The sequence below is a fragment of the Talaromyces marneffei genome, chromosome 1, assembly GCF_009556855.1.
Source record: "Talaromyces marneffei chromosome 1, complete sequence".
Classification (NCBI taxonomy): Eukaryota; Fungi; Ascomycota; class Eurotiomycetes; order Eurotiales; family Trichocomaceae; genus Talaromyces; species Talaromyces marneffei.
The window spans coordinates 531,172-556,973 of record NC_072348.1 but is presented as its reverse complement, the minus strand read 5'-3'; the positions used below and the strand labels follow the sequence as shown (position 1 = coordinate 556,973).

Below are 25,802 nucleotides of genomic sequence, written 5' to 3'. Positions count from 1 at the left end.
AGGAATTCCTTTTATTAAGCGAATGTTTACTACGGTTGACCCCGGTGATTTCCCTAGTACGGTGGGCCTTACAAGGGTTGGGATCCTTTAGGCGGTCAGGATAATATGGCTTACCGCCTGCCTAATTTATTTATTACTAAACCTTTAGTATCCTATCCGTACGCGCTCCGGGACGCGATTTACAGAGTAAATAATCAATCAATAATATGCCTACCACCCCAGAGCCTACTACAGCCCCAGAAGCTGCCCCAGAAGGTGCCCGAGAAGCTGCTTCTGGAGGAGAATCGAAGCCCTATTCTACACGTCTTAATAGGGATGACCGTATTCGCATATTAACACTACGAGAAGCTGGTTTTACCTATCTACAAATCGCTTCACAGCTTCATATTACTCATGACCAAGTTCAATATACGTGTCAAAGCCAACAAGCTACACCTAAAAAGGCTCGAGGCAGGACTCCAAAGCTCTCGGAAGAAGATGTTGACCGGGTTATTGATTGGATAAGCTCTTCAAAACGTACGCGCCGTATGCCTTATTATAAGGTAATACGTGAGCTTGATCTTCCTATTGGAGCTACCGCATTGGCTCGAGCACTTAAAAGAGAGGATATACGCGTTGCAAAGCCCTACGAAAGCCTCCTCTATCAGATGAGCATAAACGTGTACGTTTAGCATGGGCTCTTGAGCATGTTAATTGGACAATTGAGCAATGGAATCGAATCCTTTGGACTGATGAGACGTGGGTTACCTCAGGCTTCCATAAAAGAATCTGGGTCACTAGAAAAGCTGGTGAAGAGCTAGATGATACGTGCTTACGTACATCCGTAGCCCGGAAACGTGGATGGATGTTTTGGGCTTCATTTCATGGAGATATCAAGGGCCCATGTCTATTTTGGGAAAAGGAATGGGGCTCAATTGGCTCTGAGAGCTATTGCGAAAGGACCGTACCCATTATTGATGGATATATTCGTTTAAATCGACAACAATCAATATATCTCCAACTTATGCAGGATGGAGCTCCGGGGCATGCGAGTAAAGAGACCAAAAAGGAGCTTCAAGAGCGGAATATCTATCCAATTTACTGGCCGGCTTTCTCCCCTGATCTTAATCCAATTGAAGCGGTATGGAATTGGATGAAGGATTGGATCCAGGAACAATATCCTAATGATGAGCAGCTTTCTTATGATCGATTACGTGAGGTTGTACGCGCTTCTTGGGATGCCTTACCGGAGCAATTTCTCAAGGATTTGATTGATTCTATGCAGGCTAGATGTCAAGCTGTAATATTGGCCGAAGGTGGCCATACAAAATATTAGCTTAGTAAGCAAAAATTACATGGCAGAATCTATTGGCACCTAACCCCTGCAAGAAAAATCGTACTAGGGAAATCACCGGGGTCAACCAGAGTAAATATTGTTTGCAGGGGCCCCCCGAAATTGATGATGAGGTGTAGTTGGAGGAAAAATGTTTACGCTAGTTAATGCTTACCGGTTCCTATTGATGGATACCGGTACCGGTAGTTACGGTAGGTAAAGGGGAACCGCGATAATGATGTAACATGGTACCGGTACCTTGTTAACCGTACACTCGATCTATAACTATAACCCCTTACAACCAGTTGACATCGATACTTACACCTTTCTATTGATCTATATGATGTACAAGCCGATGAATCTAGAAAAGACGGCTAATTCATCGAGAGTAGTAAAAAGCACATCTCGGCAGATATGTCAATCTTCATACATGTATACTCAAACAGGAAAGGCTTTGAGTCCTGCAGATCAGTCATTGAGGAAATTTGCCGACGGGCCTGCTTTAATATGCGTCTAATATGCGTTTATATAAGCCTGAAGATGTTTGAAACATGTTAGACCGATATTCCGAGAGCCTCAGTATCACATTGTTACAGAAAGATTAGGATTTCCCCGCATTAAAGGTTGATCGCCATCCGCTGTTAATTGCCGAGATGGGTATGCATTGAACACATGCAACACTCAGGTACCCCGTAATATCATAGGTAGCATCCAGATAACGATCTGTTCTTTTAGCCTAATTTATGCTTTCGTACCAAGCCTTCTCAAACAATTTTACCGAATGGGAGGTCTGGTGGTGATTGTTTTAGGATCCAGGAATTACTATAAATGAGGGATAGACCGACTATCCCACTGTATTCTTGAGGTAAGAGTATCAGACTTCCCTAAGCTTTCAATTAGGACTTCATCATGTTCTCAATTGCTTCCGCCCTTTTTCTAGCCTTGCCGGTTGTATCTGGCCTAGCATTGCCCAATGATGAAACTCTAGCAAACTCGAAAAGAGCTACGTGTGCTCTTCCGTCAAGGTACAGCTGGACATCAACCGGCTCACTAGCCAATCCAGCGTCTGGATTGCTCGCCTTGAAGGACTTCACGCACGTACCATATAACGGTCAACATCTTGTATATGCGTCAGACGTCAATAGCGCATCAAACTACGGCTCACTGAGCTTCGCGCTGTTCTCAGACTGGTCCTCAATGGCCGGGGCAACCCAGCACACTATGAATACGGGAGCCGTTGCACCTAACCTTTTCCACTTCACTCCCAAAAACATCTGGGTGCTCGCGTATGAATGGTGCGCAAGTCCATTCTGCTACAGGACGTCCAGCGATCCCACGAACGCGAATGGATGGTCATCGCCTCAGCCGCTCTTCTCCGGATCCTTGTCCGGCGGGTCGGCACCTATCGACCCTGCCATCATCGGTGATTCCAAGAACATGTATCTATTCTTTGGCGCAGATAATGGCAAGATCTACCGAGCCAGTATGCCCATCGGTAATTTCCCAGGCAACTTTGGCACATCTGCAACGGTGGTCCTGAGCGATTCAACGAACAACCTGTTTGAGGCCGTTCAAGTCTATTCCGTCCAGGGCCAGAACCTGTATCTCATGATCGTAGAGGCTATTGGTGCAAATGGGAGATACTTTCGCTCATTCACCGCTACGAGTCTAGATGGCGCATGGACACCACAAGCCACGAGCGAGTCAGCGCCGTTCGCGGGCAAGGCGAATAGTGGCGCCACCTGGACGAACGATATCAGCAGCGGTGATCTCATTCGGAGCAGTGCTGACCATACAATGCCCATAGACCCGTGCAATCTGCAGTTCCTGTACCAGGGTCGAGCCCCTAACTCTGGCGGGACGTATAATTCCTTGCCTTACCGACCTGGTCTTTTGACACTGAAGCACTAGGATAATGGAGCTCCGAGCCTAAGTCCATGATGGGGAATCATGCACACTCATTCATTAGGACTGGAGAGCACGATAGTGTGGTTGAGAGTTCACATAGTCGAGCGTCACTGAATATCGATAGTTAGCAGCATGTATCCTACCAGGAAGCAGAAAAGCGATTAGTTCAATTACTTCGTCCTTATGGCTGCAGAAGCGCGTAATCTGGTTCCAAAATCACAATTAGTGATAATCAGGCTTATATCCTGAATAATCCTCATGGTAGTACGTACTCTGTGAAGTTCTTGGCGTGTGGGGAAGCTACATACGCGCACTAATCCGCAAACAGCAAGGCGCAAACAAATGTCCGGATGAAATATTTCTCCGCCACGGAAATTTAGCTTCAAATTTTCAAGCTGCAACTTCATCTTGTCCACATATTCAACACCAACGAATAGGTATCAGTCATTGCATTAATCTGCTGTCATGCCATTGAAATCAGCCAACTCGTGTAAAAGGTAATTCTCAACCCATCATACACACTCTCCCCCCTCTCCTCTTCATGATGAACACCAATTTTTTTAGATGTTAGACTTCCGAACAACATTGCGGAAAAACATTGGACTGACCCAATATACTCATTTGATGCCTGAACTGTTGCATTTGATATGATGAGAATATCCGCTAATTTGTGTGCATCCAGGTCTCGATCAGTGTGTTATAAGGCGTTATATAGATACAATTATCCCAAAATACAACAATGCAGTTCATGATACACCAATTTTCCAATCCAGTCTTTCAAAGCCTTCATTCCGGCAGTACATAAATATTATATCGTCTCACGTCTTCACACGTGGGAGCGGAATCTTTGTAACCCACGGTATCTGACCCATCTCGGGGGTCCCCTGGAGGGCCACATTAAGGAACAATGTTTGCGGCTCCTGTTCAGAGAAATCATAGTCAGCCGTGAAAAGATCCAAGTCCCTGTCCTGCCGTGCATCACTCAACCCGGCAAGGCTACCTAATAGCGTTGATCTTGCATGATCAATATGCGTGAAATGCGAAGGTGGTAGGTCCGATGCTACATGCCTTCTCCATGTCACCAATTTCCCTCCCCATCCTTCATGGATATGCCCAAAACAGTGTAGACGCGGCCTTGCATGAGCAATGGCCTGAAACAGATGCGGACAACCGGCCCTCTGTTGTGATCCCGTATAATCCAGGATTCCTTTCGGAGGCCCATGAGTAATCACCACATCAACATCCTCCGGAATATCAAAGCGATGGCCTTCGCGCGGATGATATTGAAATCCCCAATCACTAGTACCCGCCTAACTATCACCCAACGATGGCGTATACGGACTCGCATATACTCGCAGCAAAGCACCATTCCGAAGTTTGAATTCATACGAGCCTTCATTCAAAAGTATAATATTAGCGTCCCTTGCACACGCAAACAGGGAGTTTCTGACTTCACCGTAGTCGCCGTATGTTTTTCGGACCAGTTCTGGCTCTAAAGGCGGCCGTGTATTTCTGACTATGCTTTCAAATGCCGGGACATCTAAGGTAAAATCGTGGTTTCCGGCGATGACTAATTTCAAGTCTGCGTTGACGTCTTGGAGGTGCCGGAGTGTGGTTTTGAATTCGTCGAGTTTCGATTCTTGTGTGAGATCGCCGCAGTGGATGGCCACGTCGATGTGCTCTGCAGGGGGTTTTGAGAGTAGTTGTTTCCCGTGCGAGTCGGACATTATGAGGAAGGTGGTGCTGATGTTGGTGGCCATTGGATTCTCGAGGATCTATCACAGTTGTACGAGGGATCAAGTAGGTACTGTGCAATCGCTCGTACTTGCAGTTGGTAAAGTGTCTAGAAAAGAAGAGGGGGGAGATCGAGGGAAGCTCGAGGCGAGATATAGGCTGTTGGTTGCCTAAAACCTGGATTATCAACACGGCATCTAGGAATAGTATACAGGGAGTGATGCCTGAGGAACCACATTTCCTGTTGCGAATTACATGTAGTTGCCTGAACAATCTACTCTCAAAGGTTTTATCATTGTACTATCCCATGTGCAATCAAAGTCCCCCACAAAGTCTAGCAGAAGACATCTTCCCCATTAAATATGAAACGCTTCAGCTGCGTTTGCGTCGTCTCTTCTGAGATATCAAACGCCTGCCACTCACTAGAGTTTTAACCTTCTCTCAGCCCTGGGCAATATCCCTCTCAGTTTCTGCCTGCCCATTACTAACCCAGGAATAACCTCATAGCTCTTTAATCTTCCATTCAATCATTTCTTTGATCTCCTCCGCTTTGACTTACACTCTGGTTACTCTTCAGTGTGATGCCTTGAATTCTGCACCAAACACCTGCCAGTCATCTTGTGATACATTTACAATAGTCTTAGGCTCTTTTCATTCATACAAGTCAGTCTTCCTCGTTGAAGTCCTGTTCTATTCTTTGCGAGCCTGCTCATTGCAACATCTTCAACTTTACGAATATGCACATATTTCTTTATTTACTCTGAGAAATTTTCTATAGTGAGCCTACTCTTCTTCACATTTAACCTCACCTAGCCATCTTTGTATCATTCAAACAAAGTTGGGCCAGTGAATTGTGTTTGTGACTGATGGATTTCTGTAGCTTTACTCTTATCGATCTCTCCATGCCTCACAGTCTTCCTATTATACCCCCTTTTCCTCTACAGAAATTTTCACCTAATCTTGAGATGGCTGTTATCTAAGTTATTTGCCTACTACTTATTCTCTTCAATTAAAGGGCTTCAGCTCACAAATTGATTGTCACTTGACTGTGAGTCTACACCTAAAATCATACAGAGATTTTGACTTTTCCAGGTCTATCTAATAATCCCAACTGAAGGAATGTTGGCCAAGTTCCTTGATGGAGTTCACCATGTTTAGAGAAAAAAGAAAGAACAACATGGAAACAGACAACCAACAACGGAAGCTTCCGTCTTCAAGGCCTATTATCAACATATCTGCAACTCTTAATCAGAACATTGTTGTACAACAGGGATCAATTCAACCGACCACAACCAGGAGCCATGGGCGACCTGTCGAGAAGAAAATTGAGCATATTGATCTCACTCTCGACGACGATGATGGGGATCTATCTTCCGATACAGAGCGTGGGTCAATTGATGATCCATCAGAAACGAGGCAGTTTGACGATGACGATTACCTCGATGATGACCAGCTACAAAGTCTCTTAGAAAATTGGGACGCTGACACTAACAAAGCTGGCCTAGCTTCTGAGAATCCATCGACAATCTTCCTCAAAGATTATAACGGACTCATTCCTGGGATGGCGGTCGAGTTGTCTGGTGATCACCTCATGAGAATTCAGCAGATCCTACGTTTGGTGAACGGCGACATATACCTCCGAGGCTTATATTTCAAAAGGCTGACAGACATGGATAGCCCTTTCCCACAGAGACATATGGAATTATGCTGGCTGGTCGAAAAGGATGCGGATGGGAGGCTTCACTTTGAAAGAGAGGTTCCGATATCTGCTGTTTTGGGGATTGTCAATGTGGTACTTACGAATCAACCATGGCGATCAAACATCGAAAAAGTATACGATTCGTATATGTGTCGGCTGGTTTGGCAGAAAACCGCCGAGAAAGGAGAATGGATCATCCGATATCTCACGTTCGAAGAAGCCGATCAGCATGTCAGAGCCCCTGCAAGTGTCATACGTCGGAATTGGAGAGGAGAGACTATTCCATATGGCACTGAAGCAATGGACATGTCGCGGCTTTCAGCGGCTCAGCTTAAAGAGACAAGACAAGCGAAAAGAATGCAAAGACAATATTCTTTTGGAGACGCTTTTTGTGGAGCTGGGGGAGTATCTGTTGGCGCCTGGAAAGCTGGACTCAGAGTGAAATACGGGATCGACATCGATACAGCTGCGTGCGAGACCTGGCGTACCAATTTCGTCCACTCATCGTGTTTCCATGCGGACTTTTACAGTTGGCTTTCTTTACAGGATGAAGACGCACAAGTTGACATCAGCCATAGCTCTCCACCCTGTCAACCATTCAGTCCAGCACATACAAGGTCGTACAATCAACAGAGAGATGAAGAAAATTCATCTCTAATTTTCAGTGCTTTCAACATGGTTCAAAAGGTTAAACCTCGTGTTCATACTATTGAGGAGACGTTCGGTGTACCATCAAGGCACAAAGAGACATTTCTCCGGATGATTCAAGATTTCTTGGAACTTGGTTATTCCATACACAGCAAGACTATTGCATGTGCGCAATATGGAGTTCCGCAAATGCGACGACGTCTTTTCATCATTGCGGCTGGGTGAGTTTGAATGTCATACCTACGGCCAGATCTATACTTACGTACTATTAGGCCAGGGGAAAGGCTGCCTACCTTCCCAACTCCTACTCATGGGCCGGACCTATTACCTTATGTCACGATCAAGGATGCGATAAGCAACATACCCCGTCTAGCTGATAATCACGGCCCTGACAATGTCGCTTTTCAAGATGGTAGGACCCGGGCTCCGTACGACGAGAACACGCTCGCCAAAACAATAACGTGCGGTGGCGGAGACGGAAACTACCATCCAAGTGGTCTTAGACCCTTCACTATCCGTGAATTGGCTTGCTTACAGACTTTCCCCGTGCAGTATCGATTCTCAACAGCCTATGCAAAGAAGCAAGTCGGCAACTCGGTTCCGCCTCGTCTCGCAGAGGTTATTTATCGAGCTGCTATCAAGTCACTTCAGGAGACTGACGACAAGGAGTGCAGGGAGCCAATCGTAATTGATTGAGCTAGTCATTGGGCATTCAGCATGTCAAGACAATATGATGGAAGCGAATGTTAACTCGTGTGGTGGTCCATTGAGTATGAGGCTATAGTTTGGATGGAGATGTTGTTGTGGAATCTTCCGAAGACCGGCGGATCTACGCGAATCGTCGTTTATCTGGGGAAGGTTTATCAGGTCAAAAATACGTTATCATACTCTGTACTTCACGCTATTCCCCACATGTTTTGGGGCAACGAGCTGAGGGCCTCTTCTTTTTCGTTTGCGTTTACGGAGTAGAAAAAAGGGAAATTGATTAATGAATAATCTCGAGATATGCTCAAAGTCAATTGAAATGTTTGATAATTGCTTTTTCCCTCTCCGTATTCAGGTACAACCCCCGTGGCAGAGACGTTCCTGGTATGTAATGATATGTTTCGGTTGGCCGCGGCTGACACCACATCCCCAGGTGGGACCCATACTACGGAGTAGATTAGGGCCAAAAGTACGGTAAATTACACCGGAAATACACGATACGCGTACTGACGAGCTCGACGTCAAGCTGACGGAGAGAAGGAAAGCTTCCGTTTCCCCCAGCCTCGGTCAACAACTCTCTCCCTCCTTCCCACCTCTCTTTCTTCCTGTGGCGCTATTCAATTCTCCGATTTCAGGTCTATATCTATCCATTGACTTGTCCAACGACAATCCGTCGTTTGTTTTTGTTCCTCCCACACAAATTGATCCCGAAAAATAAACAAATCATGTCAGCGGGTGCAGCAGCTCTTCGAAGGATGTCTGCCATCGGCTGTCGGGCTCCCCGCACTTTGAGACTTTCCTCCCGCATCTCCCAGGCCCCCGCCCTGTCGCGATCTTTGATTTCTTCAACCAGCACTCTGCGTACCAGCACTCTCTCCAAATCATCTACATTGAACCGTCAGATATCCAAATTTTCGACAATGTCGCCTCTGCAAGCTGCTCCCGTGTTGGAGCGGGAATATGATCCCGAGATTAAGGACATGGCTGATTACATCCACAATTATAAAGTCGACTCTGAACTTGCCGTACGTTTGCTACCTCTACGTCGATTGATTTAAACTAACTTGATAGTTTGACACCGCTCGCCTCGTTTTCTTGGATACCCTCGGATGTGGCCTAGAGGCTCTCCGCTTCCACGAGTGCACCAAACTGCTCGGTCCCGTTGTAGACGGCACCATAGTCCCCAACGGTACTAAAGTCCCAGGAACCCCCTACCAACTCGACCCCATCAATGGTGCTTTCAACATCGGTGCCATGATTCGATGGCTTGATTACAATGACTGCTGGCTTGCGGCTGAATGGGGTCATCCTTCCGACAACTTGGGCGGTATCCTTGCCGTTGCCGACTGGATTTCTCGCACAAACCGCGCTGGTGGAAACATTGGACAGGGCAAGATCTTGAAGGTCCGTGATGTCTTGGAGGCTATGATCAAGGCGCATGAGATTCAGGGTGTGCTCGCTTTGGAGAATTCGTTCAACAAGGTTGGTTTGGACCATGTTGTGCTTGTCAAGGTTGCGACTGCCGCTGTTACGTCCAAAATGTTGGGTCTTGATGAGAAGAAGACTGCCGATGCTATTACTCAGGCTTGGGTTGATGGTCAGAGTTTGCGTACATACCGTCATTCGCCCAACACCATGTCCAGAAAGTCCTGGGCTGCTGGTGATGCTTGCCAGCGTGCTGTGAACCTTGTGCTCAAGGTTCTCAAGGGTGAGGGCGGTGTTCCTACTGTTTTGAGCGCTCCTGTCTGGGGTTTCTACGACAACCTTTTCAAGGGCAAGAAGTTTGAATTCCAGCGTCCCTATGGCAGCTATGTCATGGAGAACGTTCTCTTCAAGGTTTCATATCCTGGTACGTCCATTCCCTGCTACTGTATTGTGCAAAGCTGACGTTTACAAGCTGAGTTCCACTCTCAAACTGCCATTGAATGTGCGCAGATCATCAACAAGAAGCTCGCGGAGCTAGGAAAGACTGCCAGAGACATCAAGGAGATCACCAACCGCACCCACGACGCTTGCGTTCGCATTATTGACAAGCAATTCAAGGCCATGGACAATTTTGCCGACCGTGACCACTGTGTTCAGGTTTGTCCCCTTTAACACCGAGAGTAGTATACATGCTAATATGGCATAGTACATGGTTGCAACCATGCTCGTCTTCAACCGCTTGACAGCCCAAGACTACGCCGATGGCTCCGAAGCCGCTACCTCCGAACTCCTCGAAGACCTCCGCAAACGCATCAAGTGCGTCGAAGACCCCCAATTCACAAAGGACTACCACGACCCCTCCAAGCGTACCATCCCTAACGCACTCACCGTGACCCTGAACGACGGCACCGTCCTCGACGAAGTCGTCGTCGAGGCACCCTTGGGCCACAGATTCCGTCGCGAAGAAGCTAAGCCTGAAATCTTTGCCAAGTACAAGCGTCACATTGAGCCTCACTTCGATGCTGCGCGTGTCAAGCACTTGCTTGAGTTGGGCTGGAACCAGAAGGAGCTTGAGAACACCGATGTTGACAAATATGTTGATCTTTACGTGACAGATGCTGTTATTGCGCCATACAGCCAATAAGTGCAGCGAGATGTGTATGTTTGTTAATATAGAGACTAGTTTAGAGCCAATGATAAGATCAGTGATCAAGACAGTTCATTAAGCACATCGTTGACAATATATCTGGGTATCGTAGTATATTCTATAGTGGGTATATTCAAAACGAGAGTCAAACGCTGCCATCTATCCCTTCACGCCGTTATTTTCCGCTTCATTGCTCCCCACAACCGAGTCTCCTCTTGTAAACTCAGCATTCACCTCTCTGTCATTATTAGTCGCATGTTTATGGGCCCTGTTGCCCCCCTCAGGATACCCCGTATCTCTCCAGACCTCCCAAATCTTCGCGCCGCGCTGCAAACTCGACACATTCTCCCAAATGAGACAAAACACGACCAACGCCATAATCACGGAGAGTGTCTCTGTCAAATTCAACGATTTCGCAAGCGGTAGTAACACCAATATCAGCCCTACTACAGGCCGCATTATGATTCGGAAATGTTTCGGAAGTAGAAGCTTGCAGTCGCCGTCGTTGGAGGAGTAGAGCAGCGCCATGGCGTAGAGCATGAATAGGCCTACGCCGAGACTGGCGCAGAGAAGCCAGCGTTGGCCGTCGTCGAAGGATGGACTTCCGTCTTCGCTGCTGGTGGTCGCCCTTTTCTCGCTAGTGGTGGTGGTGCTGCTGGTGTTGCTGTCATAGGAGGATTTGGCACTTGCGGCCGCAACATGGCCGCCAGCCAACAAACTCGCCATGAGCGGTAGGTGAAGAGAAATCCACGTAAACGCCCTGCCAACGCTGTGTCTGATCGGGTGCGTATAATCAATCGCACAGTCGTTATGGACATACATCCAATTCAAACAGAAGGCAATAACAAGTGTCCACACCGCTCTCAAAAGCGATAGATTAAACCCGACTGCGGCGGGCGAGCCGACAATGATGATATATAGAAACTCTCCCAACGCAATAATATAGAATGCAGCGAAACGGTCGATTTCGTGCGCAACGTCAACGGCTGTGGTGTACCGCGCGCGAAGCATCTGTTTCGCGAGAGGGGAGTAACAGAACATCCATGTCCCTTCTTCCAGGACCTCAGCCACAGCTGCAACGGCGATTTTGTTGCGGAGTGAAACACTCTCGAAGTAGAGCGGGATGTATAAGCACAATGCGACGGACGACATTACGAACCACAGGCGTTGTTGTGCGCGGTGGTGGTAGCTGCTGAATGAGTAGAATAAGTGTGCCAGATTGGCCGTCATGCGTGCAACCATGTATGCGCCGACGGTGGAGCGCATGGCGGATATCTCTTCGTCGACCAAGGGCGCATTGTTGCCATACACGATTAGCACGGCCATGATCCAGAGGATGAGGATGCGTTGGAGGAGGTCGTCGTTATAGAAACTGTTCATGAGTTCGCGGAGGTCGGACCAGACGTGCCACGAGGGAGCTAGGATTAACTTCGAATATTAGCTTGTAGTACAAAACGGAGAGGTGGCGGTAGGGGGGAGATACGATGTATTTGACGAGCTTGACGCCCGAGACGTCCCCGGCGAGGCTTTCGGCGAAGTTGGCGAGGATGGCGACATACAACAGATCTAGGAAAAGTTCGAAGCGGCCTGAAGTATTCAATTAGTATTCACCTTTATCCACCTAGAGAGTGTTTGGTGGAGGGAGTACCGGCTTGTCGCTCCTGCTCGCATCGTTTAACGAGCTTCCCATTGTCAAACCATTGCAGAGCCAATGGTTGGCGGATCAGGTAGCGGGTCGGGGCTTGGGATTCGACTTCTTTTTCTTCCGCCATGGTGTCTGTATAAATACTAGGTACCTCACAAGATATAGATAGATAGATGGAAATGTTCTCGAGTAGGAAGAGACATGAGAGGAGAAGAACAGGTGGAGCAGCAGCTGGGACATTCAATGGAGGCTTTGGGCTTCAATGCGGAGCTGGCTCCACCTGAGCTTGAGATCCAGTGCGATTGAGGGATGTGATTGGCTGCACCGGTGGATCTTATCGATACGTGGATTGCTTTTATATTGAGCCTCAGATATGGTGGATGTTATGTTGATGTTGAGAAGATTAGGCAGTACGTTAGAGAATATGGACCTTGGACAGATACTTTGGCTCTAGGTAATCCGTGAGATGCTGCTAATACTCTATCCATTGGTCAGGCGATGGCTCATATACAAGCTGAAGATTAGCCGCCTTGACTATGATGATGTTTTTCTTGCAAAATACGGTTGAGAAATTATTCTAGACACTTGATATTGCGGTAGAATTGGTGGAAGAAGGCGGCCTATAGTACCTAGGTAGATAGAAGTTCAAGATATGACGCACGTTTGTTTTCCTTTTTGGGCCATCCTTTATTGCCCCTCGGTCTCATCTGAACTTTTGAAACTTTTTTGTCTACTCACTTTACGCGTCAAACCCGGTCACTATACTCGATCTCTTCAGTTCTATCAGGCATAATCAAAACTACTATCAGTGCTCACCACAATGACGATGACATCCACACCGCCGCGCGACAAACAAGACGAAAGTCTTTCCCAAAACGTGCCCGACCTCGAAGACGCAGATTTAGGGGACGATAACATTGTCAAGCTCCTTGCACAGCTCGTGCGCAAGCAAAACGACGAAATCAACAAGATCCTCATATCGCAAAATGAACAGGCAAAGCAGCAAACACAAGAACAGCGTCGTTTGAGTGGGATGATTGAGAAGCTGAATGCCAGACTTGCCTCGTTTCTAAAGAGTCGACAACAGTGTTCTTGTGATGAGGGCTCTGACCTAGATTTGATACCATCATTGCGGGCCAGAGTTGATGCAGTCGAGGATACTCTGCGCGATCATGAGGTGTTCAAAGAGGTTTTGCAGCCTCGTGTTGAGAGACTCGAGACTAGGCTCGATGGCATTCAACACCAAATTTCTAAAGATGAGCCACGGTCTACTACGGTAAATGCAGACTGTTTGAATAAAGAAGACCTTCAATCTCTGACCGAAGCACTTGCAACGCGACAACTGTCCATGCAGTTCCGCATAGACGAACTCGCCGATACCATGAACAAACAAATCAGCATATCAAACGAGCAAAAGCCCATCGCCTCACACCAAGGACAGAGCCTATCTCATAGAAGCAGCCACTCAACAACAACCATCCCTATACCATTCGAACGAGCCCGCCTAGGCTCAGAAAGCACATACAACTGCCCTCATCACCATACTCAATCCCACAGCCAGGATCTCACTATTCCACCCTCCAATGGCTCCATATCCTCCATTGAAAGCTTCCACCAACAAGCGACTTCCCTCATCAACAAAACAACACAACAAGACGCCAGTCTCTCCTCTCACAAGAAGGATCTACTCAATCTCAAACGCCGCCTTGCACACGCTGAAAAACTTATCAGCGCGTGTTACCGAATCGGCTCGTTTAGTATTCATGGCCTCTCGTTTTACCAAGATGCCGCAGCATTACGCTACATATCAGCCGACCCCGAAGCCCGCGACGCCTTTAAAATGTTCTACGGCAACCGCATCGCAGCAATAGACTACGCCGACATTGCACCCTCCGCAATTCTGGCGTGTTTTGACATTATAGCACGTATTCGATGTCGGCATGATTTGTGGACGGACGACAAACTTGAGGCAAAACAGCGGATTCGGTGCGGTGCAGAACAGATGGTGGATGATTGGATCAAGTCGTTGCCCCTGAGGGACGGAGGGGAACATATATATGTTTCGGCGCGAGAGTTGCAGAGTCGGTTTAATCAATTGAAGGTTTTCTGTTATGGGGCTGGTATTGTGTTTGATTTTCCATGGTCGGAGATTTGAAACCCCCTAATTAATGATGTATTTCCGAAACTAGACATGCCGAGGCATCTTTTTTCCCCAACAAATTGTACATTGTGAGATCACTCTCGCTGGATGAAAAAAATAAATTAATAAATTTTTTTTTTTGGCTCTCTCATGGCTTATATGTGGAATTCATATTTCTTCCCTCAGCTCATCTAAACTAAACTAAGAAGCCCATCCTACATGTAACAGCTGAACCGAAGAATCTCCCTATTAGGCAATCTTGTCAGCCTTGATTTCTCACGTCATCACTTCCGCTAAGCACTTGTAGCTGAAAACAACAACAGTGGAAGGTATAAATCTTTAGGCAACGACCACATTTAAATGCTTCCCTACTGTGTAGTTAGTAGGTACTAGTTACGTACGCACAGTCTCTTAACCTAGGCTCATCCTCGGCTTCGCCTCGAACTACTCAAGCTCGGGGTGCGGGGGTCCTTCTCCGCTACCTGAGGCACTAACCCTATACGAAGTATAGCAGCTATAAATATACCAGAACTCTTGAATAATATTATATTTGAAACGGAATGATAGCCGGCGTAGTCAGAATATAGTTAGTCTCGTTTTCGTCCTGCTTCATCCCCGCTTGTATTTCGTCTGTTCTCCCTTAACCTGGCTCAATCTAGATATGCTGTATACCGACTGAGTGATTCTCGTCTTATATACTCGTATACTCACATAGATCCTGACCTTTATCTTTCGAATCGGCGAGTAAGGTGACTGAAATGGACCAAGGTTACATACCTACAACCCAGGCAATCAAATATGTACTAATCGGAATCCCTTCACAGTCACGGCGCCTCTAATTGCTGCAACTGTCGCAGGCACGGCCACAGCAGCGGCATACCTCAACGCCAAATGGCACATCGCCAAAGATGTCAGCGCCATCCTGTTCGTCAAATCCGGCGAAAGATCACTAAAACGAGCCGGTAACCCTTCCCCCTGTCGCATAAAATATCAAGTACCAACAGAGAATGTGCTGATTGCAAATGAAAGTGGCCAACGGCCGTCTAAGCAACTTCTTTCTCTTCGAAAACGCCGCCACTTCCTTCCCCGACAAAGTCGCAATCTGGTCCCGCGAGCGATCCTACACATACCGCGAGTCACTTGAAATCATCTCCCAACTGGCGCACTACTTCTTGTCGATTGGGGTCCGGCCTGGTGAGTTGGTGGCGGTGTATTTAATGAACAGTCCCGATTTCATATTTATATGGTTGGCGCTCATGAGTATTGGATGTGCGCCGGCGGGGATAAACTATAACCTCCACGGTGACGGGTTGTTACATTGTATCAGAGTGCCCCATGCAAAATTTGTGATTGTCGACGATGATGCCAGCTGTCGTGAACGGATCGAAGCCGTTCGGCCAACCCTCGAGAATGAGCTGGGAATCACGACCCTGCTCCTCAGCGAGGTCATGCACAAGGCTACATCTGAGTTTCCAAAGACAACACCCGACGAGAAATATAGGCTGAACGTAAAAGAATCATTCCCCCTGATGCTTATTTATACATCCGGCACAACCGGCCTCCCCAAAGGATGCGCATTCACAACCGGTCGTTTCTACGCCGGCGCAAGCGTCACCAATCCAACCAACGATCGATGGTATTGCTGCATGCCTCTCTATCACGGCACAGGCGCAGTCTGGACTTTGGGACGACTCGTAAGCGGCACGAGCGTCGCAATCGGGCGCAAGTTCAGCGCAAGTAATTTCTGGAACGATGTGCGCGACTCAGAGTCTACATGGTTCATATACGTCGGCGAAACAGTCCGATATCTACTCAACAACCCATCCTCGCCACGGGACAAGGAGCACAAGATATATGGTATGCTCGGCAACGGCCTTAGGCCGGATGTATGGGAGAAGTTCCAGCAGAGGTTCGGTGTTCAAGAAGTCAATGAATTCTTTAATAGTAGTGAGGGAATGCTGGCTTTAATGAACGTCAACCGTGGCCCGTTTAGTGCCGGCGCCGTGGGCCATCATGGTGCACTTCTCCGATTACTCTTCCATAATCAATATATTCCCGTCGCGATCGACTATGAGACGGGCGATATCTGGCGGGACCCGAAAACGGGGTTTGCGAAACGGCAGCCTTATGAAGAAGGTGGTGAGATTCTTGTTGCGATTCCGAATAAAGAAGCGTTTCAGGGGTATTGGGATAATGATGCAGCGACAAACAAGAAATTTGCGCAGGATGTGTTTAAGAAGGGAGATTTATATTACAGGTCTGGAGATGCGTTGAGGCGTAAAGATGATGGACGGTGGTATTTTATGGATCGGTTGGGTGATACCTTTCGCTGGAAGAGTGAGAATGTCTCTACAACTGAAGTGGCGGATACAATCGGTCGGTATCCGGGTGTCACTGAAGCAATCGTATACGGTGTTCTTGTTCCGAACCACGAGGGAAGGGCGGGATGTGCTGCGCTCGAGCTGTCAGTCACAGAAAAGGAATTCGATTGGAAGGATCTCACTCGATTTGTGCGCTCGCAGTTGCCACGATACGCTGTGCCTGTGTTTTTGAGAGTCTCGAAAGGGTCGAAACATACGCATAACAACAAACAGAATAAAGTGCCTCTGAGGCAGGAAGGAGTTGATCCGGCCCTCAAAGGGACGAAGGACGCGGATGGAGTGAACGATCGGTTGTTGTGGTTGGCGCCGGGGGCGGAGGAGTACGTTGATTTTGGGCAGAGGGAGTGGGATTTACTTGTCTCGAGGGAAGTGAGGTTGTAATCCCTCTAATCTTTGTATTTTATGTTCACGTTGCAAATAAATCAAACGAATATCTACAGTTTCACGCCAAGGATAGGAGATAAATCAATTCTCTATGGTATTCAAATGTAACGGTTGGGGAGGCATTCCAATGTTAATATCATTGGAACGACGTCTCTTATAGGAAAGAAAGCAAAGTCATCAAGTCTTTCATATACATGCTTAAACTCGCTTTTGACAGAATTCACATGGCCAACGCATTTCGCAGCAAGTTCGTCAACTCTACATTGGAATATATACTTTGTATAAAAACTGGGGCTTACTTTCCAACAAGACCCGAAAGGTTGATGGACTTGGGACGCTCAATAGGCAATCCCAATGCGCGGCTCCAGATAAGTTGAGCCAGAGGTCCCAAGGCACGGCTTACACCGAATGTTACGGTGTAGTAGAGGGGTTGGTGGAAGCCGTAGTGGTAGAACAAAACACCAGAGGCGGCGTCGACGTTGGGGTGGGGGTTTTTAGTCTATCTTCGTTAGTATGAATACCTAAAATTATGCAAGAGAGGGGTTACCTTTCCGTGTTCGCTCAACACGCTTGGTGCAATCTCAGAGTTCTTCTTGACGAGCTGAAAGACTGGGTTGGCGAGCACATCAGGACGGGTAGCAGCAAAGTCCATGAGAGCCTCAAAACGAGGATCGGGTTTACGCAAGACACCGTGTCCATATCCAGGAACAACACGGCCAGACTTGAGAGTGTTCCAGAGGTAGTCCTTAACATCCTTGTCAGTGAAGTTGGTGCCAATATTATCCTTCATGGCCAAGATCCAGCGAAGGACCTCTTGAGCGGCAAGACCGTGAAGCGGACCGGCGAGACCGAGCAAACCAGCGCTATAGCTGAGGAATGGATCGCTAAGCGCACTGCCAACAAGATGAGTAGCATGAGCAGAGACATTGCCACCCTCGTGGTCACCGTGAAGAGCGAGGTACAAACGAAGAAGATCGTGGAAATCTTCATTCTCTTTGCCGCCCTTTCCAAGGAGTTCAGCAAAGTTATAAGACCAATCCTGGTTCAAGTCAAGTTTTTGGTTGGCCACTGCATCAATTTCGTTGGGACGAAAGACAAGAGCAGCGACTCGGGGAATCTTCGCGAGCAGAGAAATGCTGTCTTCAAAAGTGGGCTCCCAGTAATCAGCTTTGGGAAGACCCTTTTCGTAAGCCTTGGCGAATTTGGACTCGGTGTTGAGAGCAGCAACGGCAACAGAAAGTTGGGTCATCGGATGCATATCCTTAGGGAAAGACTTGAAAAGATCCAAAATGTGCTGAGGAAGGTATGATTTCTCGGCCAGTTCACGAGAAAAGGCGCGGATCTGTGTCGTGGTAGGAACTTTTCCAGTCAACAAAAGCCAGAACATGGCTTCGGGGAGCATTTCTGTTCCCGAGGTTCCTTTGGGAAGCTCCTTTTGACAGTCTTTAATGGTGCGTCCGTGGAATCGAATTCCTTCATTGGCGTCGAGGACGGAGCCTTCCCAGATCATGGCCTTGAGGCCACGCATGCCTCCGATAACATTCGAGATTTTTACATCTCCAATGACTTCATCTCCACGAGCCTTGACTTGCTTGAGAAGTTCCCTTTTCTCAGGAATGACTTCCTTGAGAGTGGACTTAAGATCCGGTTCGGCCGTTGCATAGCCGCGAGTGAATACAGTCAAGGGGCGGGAAGAAGCCTATATTATTGCCATGTTAATTCTAACTATGCAATTTGGTTTTCGTCGTGAAATGTGAGCATACCTGAGCCAGCTTCAGGCTATATAGAGCGGTTCTGGTGGATGACAACATGTTGGTTTATGAGATATCAACTTATCTGGGGATGCGGGGTATTGTCTAGTAATCCGGGGTTGAGAGGGTCACCAAACGCCGAAGGACTCACAATCGAAACACAATCACAGAGGAGATATATAATAAGAAGAGGAGATGTGAAGAGACAAGTCGTACTAGGTAGATGTAGAAGAGAGGGAAATAACCAAGCAGAAGCAGTCACGACATCAGACAAGCTAGGCACAGTAGGCTGCCTGCATGCCTGCATGGACCTGGCGTAAGGTGTATTGTGTATTGTTACATACAACAATCCCCATATACCGTAAATTACGGGCACGGTAGATCAGCGATCCTCGCCCCGTTTCTCCGTCGGTTAGCCGCGGGGGAGCCGAGGTCCCTTCCTTCCCAAGTTCCGCACATGCGACGGCATCTGCGGAATCTGGCAAGATTGAAGCCGCTGCACCGAATATCGCTCCCTGTGTCATACGTTGTATCTACATGACTACTATGAGAGTACTCGGTAGATACACCGTATACTGGCCAAGTCAATCTGAAGGATAGCACACATAGTGGTGCTGCTTCATATTCATTCCCCGCCCGTGGAGTACCTTTCAGTCCGACTTCGCATTAAACGCCCGCTAGGTACTCCACAGAGTCCACACACGCGGAGCCAAATAAGCTCTACAAGCACAACATACACACTCACTCCAGAATAATTTGCGATCAAGCAGACATACAATCTACAGCATTACCATTTATATATCATATCATGATTCGCAACGTCACCCGTCGACTGCCTCGACGGCCCTTCCGACCAGCAATTGTTACCTCCAGGGTTCCCGTATACAGCTATCTCCGAATGTCCTCATCGTTACCGCCAGTCATTCCCCCAGTATCCACATCACTTCCTACAGACTCGTTCCAATTATTGTCTACAGCAGAAAAAGCAGGCGATGCTGAAAATGCATTGTTTGAAGAACAAGTGAAAGAGGTCGAGGCGTGGTGGAAGACTCCTCGGTATGAAGGTATCAAACGTCCATACAGCGCGGCAGATATCGTCAGCAAGCGCGGTACACTGCAGCAGACATATCCAAGCTCAATTATGGCCAGGAAGTTGTTCAATTTGTTGAACGAACGCGCTGCAGAAGGCAAACCAGTCCATACAAGTAGGGTTGCTCATTCCTGACGTTACATACATGTGGGGACTAACTGTTCCCTCCAGTGGGCGCCATCGATCCAGTGCAAATGACTCAACAAGCTCCAAATCAAGAAATTTTGTATATCTCTGGTTGGGCCTGTTCCTCTCTCTTGACGTCTACGAACGAAGTGTCACCGGATTTTGGCGACTATCCTTATAATACAGTACCCAACCAAGTGGAAAGACTTTTCAAGGCGCAGCAATTACACGACCGGAAACATTGGGACTCCCGTCGGAAATTAAGCCCCGAAGAACGAGCGGAGACACCATACGTTGACTACTTGCGTCCGATCGTTGCTGATGGTGATATGGGCCATGGAGGTCTTTCCTCCGTGATCAAGCTTGCCAAACTTTTTGCCGAAAAAGGTGCCGCCGCCGTGCACTTTGAAGATCAGTTACATGGCGGGAAGAAATGCGGTCATTTGGCTGGCAAGGTACTTGTGCCAGTAGGTGAACATATCAATCGTTTAGTCGCCGCGCGGTTTCAGTGGGATTTGATGGGCACGGAAACACTCGTTATTGCTCGATCAGATGCAGAAAGTGGAAAACTTATCAGCAGTGCGGTCGATGTTCGTGACCATGAATTTATCCTTGGTGTGACTGAAGATTTCGAGCCGCTGGCCGAGACTCTTCAAGCCATGGAAGCCGAAGGGGTTTCTGGCTCTGAGATTGATGCTTTTGAGAGTAAATGGGTAAAGAGCCACAAGCTTGTCACGATTGATGAAGGTAAGCCTTATATCGTTCATTTCGTATCTCATATATCTTAGGTCTAACAACTTCTAGCCATCGATGCCCATTTGAAAGCCCAGGGCGTATCCCAAGATGCAATCAACACATACTGGAATCAGGTCAAGGCTAATCCTGACCTCTCCATGACTAAGCGCCGCGATCTTGCCAACGCCCTTACCGATAAGCCCGTTATCTGGTCGTGCGATGTTCCTCGTACTCGTGAAGGCTACTATCATTACAAGGCTGGCTTCCCTGCAGCGACCAAGCGAGCCAAGGAGTTTGCCCCTTATGCTGATCTTCTCTGGGTTGAAACCGGAGACGCCAACGTTGAGAAGGCTGCTACGCTTGCTGCCAATGTGCATGAAGTTTTCCCGGGCAAGAAGTTTGTCTACAATCTTAGCCCTTCGTTCAACTGGATGGCCCAGGGATTTACTGAGGCTACCTTGAAATCATTCATCTGGGACATTGCCAAGCATGGGTATGAAGTAAACCCGAGCTTACATGTTTGATTAATCGTTGCTAACTTTTTTTTTTAAAAAAATAGGTTCGTTTTGCAGTTGATTTCTCTCGCTGGTCTTCACACCAACGCCACCATCACCACTGAGCTCTCTCGCGCCTTCAAGGACGAGGGCATGCTTGCCTATGTGCGACTCGTCCAGTCGCGCGAAAAGGAGCTAGGTGTGGATGTTCTCACCCATCAGAAATGGAGTGGTGCTTCATACCTTGATGGCATTCTAGGTTCTATCCAGAGTGGCAGCAGCAGTAGCAAGAGTATGGGTGAAGGTAACACCGAAACGGGTATGTCAACTCAACAATATACGAATAATGTTTAATAACTAACAACACAAAAGGCTTCTGAGCATGTTTGGAGTCGATTTACGTTCACCGCAAAAATCAATGTTCTTATACGTATGCATAGAAGCGAGGCGTTCATCAATTCAATATTTCAACTCTAGAGAACATTCGATATAAAATAGGATCAATATCCGAAGTATACCATATCCGGCCAATAGCAAGACAACGTAGCGAGACCCACTGCCAAACACTCTCAGCCAATGGATTGATAAGCCAGGCCCAACACAGGCGTTGATTGGGCTGGCACCGCCACAGGTTTTCACATGGACGACGTACCAAGATAAAAGATTTGGTGAGAAAAAAAAAAAGTCTCAGGACAGCCCCGCGTTTCCCTCTCTTATTTTTTTCTCTCTTCCTATCTCTTCCTTATACTCACCCCTCCTGCTTCCTCCTTTCTCCGTTATAACGGACAGAAGGTCGAGTTAAGGCTTCTTCTAGAGTCTTTATTTTCGGATATTCTTTTTTTTCTCTCTTTCTTGTTTCCTAGTATTGCCGGTTTTGTACATATCTTCGCCGCGTACAGGCAGGCAGTTGCCTAAGGGTCTCAGGCATCGACACAAGACGATCACCAAAAGTTCTCATTCCGAAATTCATATTATACCCGCATTTATTTCCCCTTTGATATTATAGAATGCCTCATATTTCATCTCCCGAGATGTCATCCATGCCTATTGCAGTATCCAAAACCCCCTCCTCCGTCCCCCCAACCGAGGAGGAGGTCGCCTCGCTCGTCCATACTATTTTCTCCGCCAAAACCTCGCAAGAGGCGCTAGACGCTTCCTATGCCCTCACGAACCTTTTAATTAATTCGGTTGGATATCGCGGACTCCTCGCCTACAACATCCTCCCACAAATCAAGAAAGCCGCTGTCGATAAGAAAGATGGGGCGAAAAGAGAGAGTGCGATGCTCATCCTCGGCGCTTTGTTTGAGCTGTTTCCCCGAAAAGATCCCCTCAGTGAGGTGGTACTTCTTATTCAAGATGGCGGGATTTTGAACGTCGCCTTGGATGCTCTAGCCGACAAAGGAGCAGTTGTCCGCGAGGCCGCCCAATACGCTATCGATGCCCTTTTCGCCGGTTTGAAGCCCGAGTCCCTCGTCAACGCTCTCCTCCCTGCCGTACTCCGTTACCTAGGCAAAAGCTCAGGCAAGTGGCAGGGTGCAGTGGGCGCTTATTCTCTGTTAGAGAAAATGGCCAACAAAGCCAAGATTGGCACCGGCACCAAAGACGAAGAACGACAGAAGGATCTGCTTCGTGAAGCGATGGGCAACACTCTGAAGGAAGTCATTCCGGTTGTCGAATCTGGCATGCACGATTTGAAAAGCGAAGTCGCTAAGCAAGCAGTCAAGACAATGACTGCTGTCACAACACTCATTACCAATGAAGACGTTATTCCTCGTATTCCCTTGCTCATCACCGCCATGGAGAAGCCTTCGTCGGAAAGCTTGCAAAAGACGATTCACGCTCTTTCCCAGACCACCTTTGTTGCTATCGTGACTTCCCCAGTTCTAGCCCTATTGACGCCTCTTCTGGAACGATCACTCAACACTCCCACAACTTCTCAGGAAGTTCTCCGTCAAACCGTTGTGGTTGTGGAAAACTTGACTAAACTGGTCCATGACCCTACCGAAGCCAGAACCTTCCTTCCTAAACTCAAGCCTGGTGTTCAGGCCGTTGAGGCTCGTGCTTCACTTCCCGAAGTGCGTGAACTGGCTAACAGAGCCTTGGACGTTATCAAAAAAGCCATGGGTGATGACAACGGAAATGTCGCAGATGGAGCTGTTGTCAAGACCACCTCAGACGACGTCTTGAAGGTTCTAGATGCTAAGATTGTCGCTCACGGTGGACCAGCCCAGCCAGGAGAAGCCAAGTTCTTCGACCTTGTGAAGTCATATATTGCGGATATGGTTCGCGAAGACATCAGTGTCAGAATGCTTGATCGCATTACCGAATGTGCTGGACCTTATCTCGCCACTTTGGTTCAAGGCGGGCAGAATGACTCTGTAGCTTCCGAGGTTCAGGAACATTTCGTCGAGGAAGACCACCGTCGATTCGGTGCCCCTGTCCAAGAAGATGATGGCGAGGTTGAAATTGTCAACGCAGACTTTTCCCTCGCCTACGGTGGTATGCTTCTCTTGTCTCACACCAATCTTCGCCTGCTTAAAGGACATCGCTATGGTCTGTGTGGTCGCAATGGTGCCGGTAAATCTACCTTGATGCGCAGTATTGCCAATGGAAAGCTGGAAGGATTCCCTCCCAAGGAAGTTCTTCGTACTTGCTTTGTCGAGCACAACCAAGGCGAAAGCGCTGAACTCAGCATTCTCGAATACTGCGCTCACGACCCTGAGCTCCAGAATGTCAGCAAAGAAGAAATTTCCACCGTGTTGAGTGAGTTCGGTTTCACCGATGGTCCCGAAGGTCGCCAGTCACAAAAGGTTGGATCGCTTTCTGGTGGTTGGAAGATGAAGCTCGCTCTCGCTCGTGCCATGCTCATGAAGGCTGATGTTCTCCTGCTCGACGAACCTACTAACCATCTTGATGTTGCCAACGTCAAATGGCTTCAGGAATACCTCAAGGCCCATACCGACATCACCAGTTTGATCGTCAGTCACGATTCCGGCTTCTTGGATGAGGTCTGCACAGATATTTACCATTACGAGAGCAAGAAGCTAGTATGCTACAAAGGCAATCTTGCAGACTTCGTCAAGGTCAAGCCAGAGGGCAAGAGTTACTACACTCTGTCGGCATCTAATGTTCAATTCAAGTTCCCAGCTCCCGGTATTCTGACTGGTATCAAGTCACAGACCAAAGCCATCCTCCGTATGACAAACTGCACATACACATATCCTGGAGCCAGCAAGCCTTCAATTCAAGATGCATCCATCACATTGTCTCTCTCTTCTCGTACCGCTATTATCGGAGGTAACGGTGCCGGAAAATCAACATTCATCAAGCTTCTGACTGGAGAGACTGTGCCCCAGACTGGTCGTGTTGAGAAGCATCCCAACCTTCGTATTGGATACATCAAGCAGCACGCACTCGAGCACGTTGAGATGCATCTCGAAAAGACACCCAATCAGTACCTGCAATGGCGATATGCCAACGGTGACGATCGTGAGGTGTACCTCAAGCAGACTCGTATTTTGACCGATGAAGAACGCGAGCAGATGGAAAAGCCTGTTGATCTTGGAAACGGCCAAGGCCAACGACGCATTGAAGCTCTCATGGGTCGACAGAAGTGGAAGAAATCGTTCCAGTACGAAGTCAAATGGGTCGGACTCCTCCCCAAATTCAACACCATGATCTCTCGCGAGACATTGACCGAATTGGGCTTCTCCAAGTTGGTTCAAGAGTTCGATGATCACGAAGCTTCTCGTGAAGGTCTCGGTTACCGTATCCTTGAACCCAAGGTCATCGCCAAGCACTTCGAAGACGTCGGTCTGGACCCCGAGATTGCGAACCACAATCAAATTTCCGGCTTGTCTGGTGGTCAGAAAGTCAAGGTCGTTTTGGCTGGTGCCATGTGGAACAACCCTCACTTGTTGGTCCTTGACGAGCCTACCAACTTCTTGGACCGTGACTCCCTAGGAGGTTTGGCCGTCGCCATCCGCGACTATAAGGGTGGTGTAGTCATGATTTCTCACAACGAAGAATTCGTCGGCGCCTTGTGTCCCGAACAAATCCACATTGCCGACGGTCGCGTCACCCACCGCACCAGCACCGCCGTCGCATCTGACCGATTCGAAGATAGCCAGCCCGGCTCACCCGCGCCTAACAGCACTGTCCCCAGCACTGTGGCCAGCTCTGTTGTATCCAGCGCCGCACCATCAGCCGTCAACTCCGGCGCCGAAGATACGGGCGAATTGAAATTCAAGGCCAGAAAGAAGAAGAAGCTTACTCGCGCGCAAATGAAGGAGCGCGAAACTCGCCGTCGCCTTCGTCATATCGAGTGGCTCAATTCGCCAAAGGGCACACCCAAGCCTGTCGATACGGATGACGAGGAGTAGCCATTTACTCATGATAGCAATAAAATTCGAATACTTTTTATGTTTTCCTTTTTTGTGACGATTCTTGATGAAAGATACATTGTTTCATGATAGAGG

The 25,802-nt window shown here is 48.0% G+C and overlaps 11 protein-coding genes across 11 annotated transcripts; 8 read left to right on the top strand and 3 right to left on the bottom strand.

The window, feature by feature from the left end:
* Positions 1-206: 206 nt before the first annotated feature.
* EYB26_000205 (uncharacterized protein) lies at positions 207-762 on the top strand (the record flags this gene model as incomplete). The annotated part of the gene is made up of 2 exons (XM_054259522.1): positions 207-661; positions 753-762. The coding sequence occupies 2 exons, from the start codon at positions 207-209 to the stop codon at positions 760-762; spliced, it is 465 nt and encodes a 154-aa protein (XP_054115497.1).
* Positions 763-2,533: 1,771 nt separating this feature from the next.
* On the top strand, positions 2,534-3,223 carry EYB26_000204 (uncharacterized protein; the record flags this gene model as incomplete). The annotated part of the gene is made up of 1 exon (XM_054259521.1): positions 2,534-3,223. One exon carries the CDS (start codon positions 2,534-2,536, stop codon positions 3,221-3,223), a length of 690 nt encoding a protein of 229 aa, XP_054115496.1.
* An 815-nt stretch (positions 3,224-4,038) lies between these two features.
* On the bottom strand, positions 4,039-4,980 carry EYB26_000203 (uncharacterized protein; the record flags this gene model as incomplete). The annotated part of the gene is made up of 3 exons (XM_054259520.1): positions 4,039-4,487; positions 4,542-4,613; positions 4,677-4,980. The coding sequence occupies 3 exons, from the start codon at positions 4,978-4,980 to the stop codon at positions 4,039-4,041; spliced, it is 825 nt and encodes a 274-aa protein (XP_054115495.1).
* A 1,151-nt stretch (positions 4,981-6,131) lies between these two features.
* EYB26_000202 (uncharacterized protein) lies at positions 6,132-7,997 on the top strand (the record flags this gene model as incomplete). The annotated part of the gene is made up of 2 exons (XM_054259519.1): positions 6,132-7,522; positions 7,574-7,997. The coding sequence occupies 2 exons, from the start codon at positions 6,132-6,134 to the stop codon at positions 7,995-7,997; spliced, it is 1,815 nt and encodes a 604-aa protein (XP_054115494.1).
* A 734-nt stretch (positions 7,998-8,731) lies between these two features.
* EYB26_000201 (uncharacterized protein) lies at positions 8,732-10,575 on the top strand (the record flags this gene model as incomplete). The annotated part of the gene is made up of 4 exons (XM_054259518.1): positions 8,732-9,031; positions 9,078-9,855; positions 9,904-10,088; positions 10,138-10,575. 4 exons carry the CDS (start codon positions 8,732-8,734, stop codon positions 10,573-10,575), a joined length of 1,701 nt encoding a protein of 566 aa, XP_054115493.1.
* A 162-nt stretch (positions 10,576-10,737) lies between these two features.
* On the bottom strand, positions 10,738-12,350 carry EYB26_000200 (uncharacterized protein; the record flags this gene model as incomplete). The annotated part of the gene is made up of 3 exons (XM_054259517.1): positions 10,738-12,006; positions 12,062-12,165; positions 12,227-12,350. The coding sequence occupies 3 exons, from the start codon at positions 12,348-12,350 to the stop codon at positions 10,738-10,740; spliced, it is 1,497 nt and encodes a 498-aa protein (XP_054115492.1).
* Positions 12,351-13,043: 693 nt separating this feature from the next.
* EYB26_000199 (uncharacterized protein) lies at positions 13,044-14,378 on the top strand (the record flags this gene model as incomplete). The annotated part of the gene is made up of 1 exon (XM_054259516.1): positions 13,044-14,378. The coding sequence occupies one exon, from the start codon at positions 13,044-13,046 to the stop codon at positions 14,376-14,378; it is 1,335 nt and encodes a 444-aa protein (XP_054115491.1).
* A 743-nt stretch (positions 14,379-15,121) lies between these two features.
* EYB26_000198 (uncharacterized protein) lies at positions 15,122-17,125 on the top strand (the record flags this gene model as incomplete). Its single annotated transcript, XM_054259515.1, has 3 exons — positions 15,122-15,131; positions 15,188-15,325; positions 15,393-17,125. The coding sequence occupies 3 exons, from the start codon at positions 15,122-15,124 to the stop codon at positions 17,123-17,125; spliced, it is 1,881 nt and encodes a 626-aa protein (XP_054115490.1).
* A 298-nt stretch (positions 17,126-17,423) lies between these two features.
* Positions 17,424-18,939, bottom strand: EYB26_000197 (uncharacterized protein; the record flags this gene model as incomplete). The annotated part of the gene is made up of 3 exons (XM_054259514.1): positions 17,424-17,627; positions 17,676-18,827; positions 18,892-18,939. The coding sequence occupies 3 exons, from the start codon at positions 18,937-18,939 to the stop codon at positions 17,424-17,426; spliced, it is 1,404 nt and encodes a 467-aa protein (XP_054115489.1).
* A 748-nt stretch (positions 18,940-19,687) lies between these two features.
* On the top strand, positions 19,688-21,704 carry EYB26_000196 (uncharacterized protein; the record flags this gene model as incomplete). Its single annotated transcript, XM_054259513.1, has 5 exons — positions 19,688-20,084; positions 20,141-20,842; positions 20,900-21,323; positions 21,390-21,643; positions 21,697-21,704. The coding sequence occupies 5 exons, from the start codon at positions 19,688-19,690 to the stop codon at positions 21,702-21,704; spliced, it is 1,785 nt and encodes a 594-aa protein (XP_054115488.1).
* A 651-nt stretch (positions 21,705-22,355) lies between these two features.
* EYB26_000195 (uncharacterized protein) lies at positions 22,356-25,706 on the top strand (the record flags this gene model as incomplete). Its single annotated transcript, XM_054259512.1, has 1 exon — positions 22,356-25,706. The coding sequence occupies one exon, from the start codon at positions 22,356-22,358 to the stop codon at positions 25,704-25,706; it is 3,351 nt and encodes a 1,116-aa protein (XP_054115487.1).
* Between the last annotated feature and the right edge of the window lie 96 nt (positions 25,707-25,802).